General features: G+C 38.9%; 1 protein-coding gene and 1 long non-coding RNA gene across 4 annotated transcripts; both read right to left on the bottom strand.

The window, feature by feature from the left end:
* Positions 1-602: 602 nt before the first annotated feature.
* On the bottom strand, positions 603-2128 carry LOC106322552 (60S ribosomal protein L7-2). Its single transcript, XM_013760609.1, has 6 exons — positions 1874-2128; positions 1689-1786; positions 1548-1605; positions 1263-1342; positions 1074-1176; positions 603-966 (listed from the first exon to the last, which is right to left on the bottom strand). The coding sequence occupies exons 1-6, from the start codon at positions 2045-2047 to the stop codon at positions 751-753; spliced, it is 729 nt and encodes a 242-aa protein (XP_013616063.1). The 5' UTR covers positions 2048-2128; the 3' UTR covers positions 603-750.
* A 1681-nt stretch (positions 2129-3809) lies between these two features.
* On the bottom strand, positions 3810-5037 carry LOC106325074. Of its 3 annotated transcripts, none has more exons than XR_001266797.1 (3): positions 5019-5037; positions 4868-4940; positions 3810-4665 (listed from the first exon to the last, which is right to left on the bottom strand). It is a non-coding gene; the product is annotated as an uncharacterized LOC106325074 (long non-coding RNA). The 3 variants fall into 3 exon arrangements; XR_001266798.1 differs by having other exon boundaries at positions 3810-4482; positions 4569-4940; positions 5019-5036; XR_001266796.1 differs by having other exon boundaries at positions 3810-4940; positions 5019-5036.
* Between the last annotated feature and the right edge of the window lie 600 nt (positions 5038-5637).

A 5637-nucleotide genomic window follows, 5' to 3' on the forward strand; every position in this document is an offset into this window, starting at 1 on the left:
GATCAGCATGCCGACGTAAAAGGCCGAGCAATTCAACCCATCAATCGATCAGTCAACACAAGCGTGGACTTCCACAGTGATCGATCGATCGGTCAGCATAAACGCATACCATCTTGTCTGCAGCGATCGATCTCCCCCCCCCCCTCGGTCGCTCGCTAGATCGAACTTGCTCCAAAGGTTCAGCAAGATGTGGAACGCCAGAAGTTTCTCAATCGATCGACCCGTCATCAAAAGAGATCAGGACGATGGTTCTCTGAACCCTGCAGCGAGTCGGTTGATCACATTTCGCATAACACACAAAAGCACAGGATGTGATCGATCGGTCAACACAAGCGTGGACTTCCACAGTGATCGATCGATCGGTCAGCATAAATGCAGACCTTCTTATCCGCAGCGATCGATCTCAGTTTCGTTGTATGTTGTGTGATTTGGATTGTGATCCATGTGTTGTAAATCTCTAGGAGTGCCGAAGAAATGCAAAGTCTTTTGTTGAATCACAGTTTTGAGTTGCCTTTTAGTGAATCACAACGAGTCGAGTTGGCTTCCATAGCGTGATCACTTTGTTGGATTCAAGTGTACAATTTCCTAAGGAACCGATAAAAGAAGCGTCGAAAAACTCATCAAGCTATAATCAAAAGACGATAGCAGAGAAAGCTCAGAGTGTCTTTTACTTGACAGAAAATATCAAAAATCCAGAAGGAAACACAAAGATCATAGATAATAAGACTGAGATTGAAAAAGAAGACATCTCTAATTCATCCTCCTGATAAGCTCATTAATGAAGTTTTCACGGTTGCCAGCATCACCACCTTCAACGTAGTGATTCCTCTTTTTCTTAAGACCACCGAGTGGTGCCTTGAGCTGGAATGGCCACAGGAAGTTGTTGGCCTCCTTGAAATGAGGTCCTACTGTTAGAATCTCGTGAATCAAATCCTCAGTGCAGATGATCCCATGTTTGCCCAGAGCCTGTTGATAGTTTCACCAATTTTTTAAAAAATCAATCACTTTACTTCAATCCAGAATAACAATATTCAAAGAAGCTAGGGAGGACCAAAGAGAGAGAGATAAAGAACCTGCTCAACGATGGAGTTATCAGTCAAAGCCACCCTCTGGTGGTTAAGCTTTCCATATCCCCTCTTGTAGATCAATTCCTTAACACTCTTCAAGTTAGGGAATCTGAATTAAAGGAGAGAAAGGGTCAGGTCACTAACTCTGTTCACCAAAAGTTCTTAACATGGCAAGAAAGGATACGATGTATATACCCGTAGGTCACATAAGGCTCAACACGACGAAGCATGTTCATTGTTGCCTTGTTGACTTTCAGAAATACACCATTGAAGATCTGCATTTACATATTCAAAACCAAAGCAATTATTTCAGCATAATGGTAACACAAATAAGAAAAGCTCAGGTCTTTTTCATGGAAGTTAACATCACAATTGTCAAAAGAACACTAATCTAGGACCAAACAACGATAACACGGTATGGTTACTACATAAAACAGCAATTAGCGACAAAGACAGAAGATGATTAAAACGCAGGCAAACCTGTCTGAGACGCAAGAGCTGAAGAATCTTCTTTGTCTTTGGGTCAATAGCATTAATACTGCAAAATTCAAAGTAACAAAAGATAAGAACCAAACATTTAATATCTCTAACGAAATGCTAAAAATCTAACACAAAACATACCCACGAATACGGATGATGAACAAGAGCTTAGCTTCAGGGTCAACATAAAAACCACCTTTAAGCTTGGCCTCACGTTTCAACGAGATCAACTCCTTCTCCTATACAAGAATAACAATGTTCGTTTATTTACACAGAACCAAACCAAAGCTAGCACGATACATATCAGAGAAGCAAAAAAAGTTTACCTTCTCGGCGTACTCCTTGGCGTACTGCTCAGCTCTTTTGTAGATAAGCTTCCTGTTGGCGGCGTTCGTCTTCTTGGCAGCTTCAGCGCTCTGCTTCTTCGCTAGAGCCCACTCCTCCTCTCTCTTCCTCTTCTTCAGCACTGACTCTGGAACTACAACCTTCGACTCTGCCATTTTCCAGATTCTTGCAGATCAAAGAAAGAGAGGAATTTCACTGCGGCTACGAGGGATGATATATATGCCTCACACTCTCGAAACTAGGGTTAAGCAGAAACTTAATGGGGCTCATAAACCCACCTTTCGTTTTTAATAGGCCCAATGTCCTAATCGGTATTTCGTGCATTGTAAATCTGTATAGTTAAAAGCCCATGAATATATTTTCCTTGCTTCTTTCCCCTTTGAAAGAAAAAATCCATAATAACATTTCAATTAAATTTCGCTAAACATTTTAATACATAAATTTTATTATTTCACAGCTTAATACTTGAACCAGTTATTTTCCCATTTTAACGCACTAACTTTTAAATCTTGCTTATTTTAATATTCAAACTATGTTTATTTTCATCAAAAATCTTGATAAATGTCAAACAAAATTTAAAAGATCTTTTAAATTTAAAAACAAATCTTAAAAATTTCTAATGTTGTTTTAATTTCTAGGAATAAAAGAAACTAGATTGTGGATAACCTTATACTTTTTAATTTTTAGGTTTATATTCAATATAAAATTTAATTTAGTTAATACCAGTTTATTTATTTATCATTCAAAATATTTTTTATAAAAATTAAAATTCAGCCAAAATTTAGTTATTTTTATTCCTAAAATTTACAATAAATTAGAATTTTTAATAAAATTTACAAGATTCGACTCTGCTGTTTATGGTTCATGCATATCAATCAAGAAATCGATAGATGCCAAATCGGTCTAGTTTTTTTTTTGATTAAACACAGTTTCCCCAACGGCTTTCCAGGCCCAAGAGACTAATCTGTGTCGCTGCGGCCCGAATGTTAAATCCGCAGTGGCCGGAAATCGAACCCAGGTGGCGGTGCTCACAGCTGTGAGTCCTTTACCACCAGAGCTAGACGCCCCGGTTAAAAAACTGTATAGGTTGAACTTTTTATAGTGACTGCTCTCACCCCGAAGGGCCACCTCGCCAGATTCCCGTAGGGATTTTTTAGCTAACCCAGTACCACCCCGCTGTCCCCGAGTATCGAACTGGCGACCTCGGGTAGTCGTGTGTGAGAAACGTTCAGTACTGCCGCTAGGCAACCTGACGTTCTCTTTTGTAAGCATGTTGCATGATCGTTTGGTAATATCAGTCGACAACCACCAGTATTATAATACGTACATCTTGTAAACATTTTCGGTGAAGAGGTTATCGTCCGGATGTACACTGTTTTATCCCTCATTGGCTAATGTTTTTGTTATGTTCCGAAACTGTGGCATATTTGTTCTTTGTGTTTCACATGCTAAGTTCTAAAACCAGAATCTTTTTCGGTTTCGCATTATATATTCAATTTTTTTGGCTAGATGGACAAGGATGGGCAGAAGCACGTGAACACGCATGCACCGTTTCTAGCCTCTTCCTTAGTATTAATCATGAAATTTTGAAATTTAGTTCCATAAATGTTTCTGTGTTCGAAATCATAGATTGATGATTCGAAACATCGCAAGTCTATTATGGTTTTCATAGGTATCGGTTGTGATTGGCTATTGCTATAGTTATTCTCCACAACCACAATTATACCCACCAGTGACGGACGCAAGTGATGAGAAATGGGGTCACTTGCCCCCAACTATTTTTTTTTTTTTTTTTTTGTCAACATCCACCAACTATTCTTTTTGACAATTTTTATATAGGAAAACACTAACATGTGATTGATATATAATTTAATAATATTTCATAGATTTTAGAGTCTGACAAAAGACAATCAAAAATATCAAAAAGATTGTCTTGATTAGCTGTTTGAGCAGCAACTGTTACTAATTCAACGTAGCACGACAACAAACAACATTTTAAAATATCATTATTTTTGTTTCGTATAATCAAAAATTAGGTTCGAACTAAATTGTTTTAGGGACTTATGGAGTATACATTAAGACGTAGTGTGAACACCCCAATGAAAAAACATATGTTCGTGGTCAAAGCATGACGGCTCTTCAAGAGTTAAGACATCACAAGTTATAATAAGTCTTGTAAAAAGCTTTGCCAGTGTGGGATTCACAAATGATTCCGCTCAACTGTCCTGATGCTGTGTCTGCGGAAACAGACCCAGCTTGAAGACGACTTCAACTGCCACTTTCATGACCATTGGTTTCGCATGGCGAAAGCTTTGACAGGATCCTCACGGTACTGCAACACCTATCAAAATTTCACTTGCCTGTGTTTCTTAAGTTTCTGAAAGGTTCAGGACAAAGCGTCTTCATAACGAACAGCATGAGAAGCATCATAGGTTGTCTCTACAGAGGCAAGATACTCAGCCACTAATAGGTCATCGAGTAACACCCTAAAGTATCAACAATTTGTAATTATGTTGTTGTGATGCCATCTTTTGTCAAACATCAGCTGACAAATTTATATTGCTTCTTGTCGCCGGACACATGAAGTTTTCTATTTACAAAGAACTAAATAATCCATCAAACAATTTAACTATTCTGACGGAGATAAGAGAACCAAAGAAGAAGAAGTTTTCATACCGCTGCATGCTGATATCTCGCAGATACTGAGACACCGGGTGCTACAGCTCATTCCCAACTCCATGACTATGCTTAGAAAATTCATGTGCTCCAGAGACTATCGATTCATTAGAAACAAATATTAATCCCGTCAATAAGCATTCAAGCCAAGGCAGTCCACTGAGTTTTTAATTTCACTCCACAGAAAGTTAGCACCGTCTCAAAAAATGATCATTATTAAATAACTGATAATATCATATTTCTTGACAACAATAGAAGTTAATAATTTTTGTTCTCGTAGGAAGTCCACAAAGTCTTACACATAATTTATGCTTCTAAATTCTTTAGTGTGTTAAACACAAAAATACAGAAATGCGTACATCCTCATCTGCCCTGCAACATAAAACAGAAAGTGTTCATTGAACTGTTAATAAATTTTTAGTTGGAAGTGAATGATGAAAACATCTTTACCCTCCTCGGATCCATTCTCCCCGTCCATGTGGATACGGAGTGAGATACGGAAGATGGTCACGACCGGGCTGTTGAACCAACTCCGCAACACTCATCACTCCCGGAGGACCCAGAGGAGGAGGAGCGGATGCAGCAGCGGGAGCAAGAGGAGCAGGATGTGCTGCTCCAGCTAAATCTTCTGGATTAATCTTCGGTTAAATCGACTACAAGGCCAACTCCAGCTAAATCTTCTGCTGCACTTAAGTTGCCGGATGTGTTTGGTTGTAGTGGGTCTTCCAGCTCAGAACTTCCCTGAACTCGGCCTCTCGGGTTGAGTCTTGTAACAGTAACCCATGGATCATCTCTGTTCCTTACCCGGGGGTACTTGATATAACAAACCTGTAACATTTAGAAAAATTATAAATTAATACACATGATGATGAATCATTCTGAATAATTAACATTTAATTACCTGATCGGCCTGAGAAGCAAGAATGAAAGGATCATAATATTGCAGCTTTCGCCTCGAATTTACTGATGTAACACCAAATGCATCTGTTCTCACACCTCGATCTGGGGTGTTGTCGTGCCAATCACAATAGAAAACAGTACAGCGCAATCCAACCATGCCCAAATACTT

The sequence above is a fragment of the Brassica oleracea genome, chromosome C2 (genome assembly GCF_000695525.1).
Source record: "Brassica oleracea var. oleracea cultivar TO1000 chromosome C2, BOL, whole genome shotgun sequence".
In the NCBI taxonomy this organism is placed as follows: Eukaryota; Viridiplantae; Streptophyta; class Magnoliopsida; order Brassicales; family Brassicaceae; genus Brassica; species Brassica oleracea.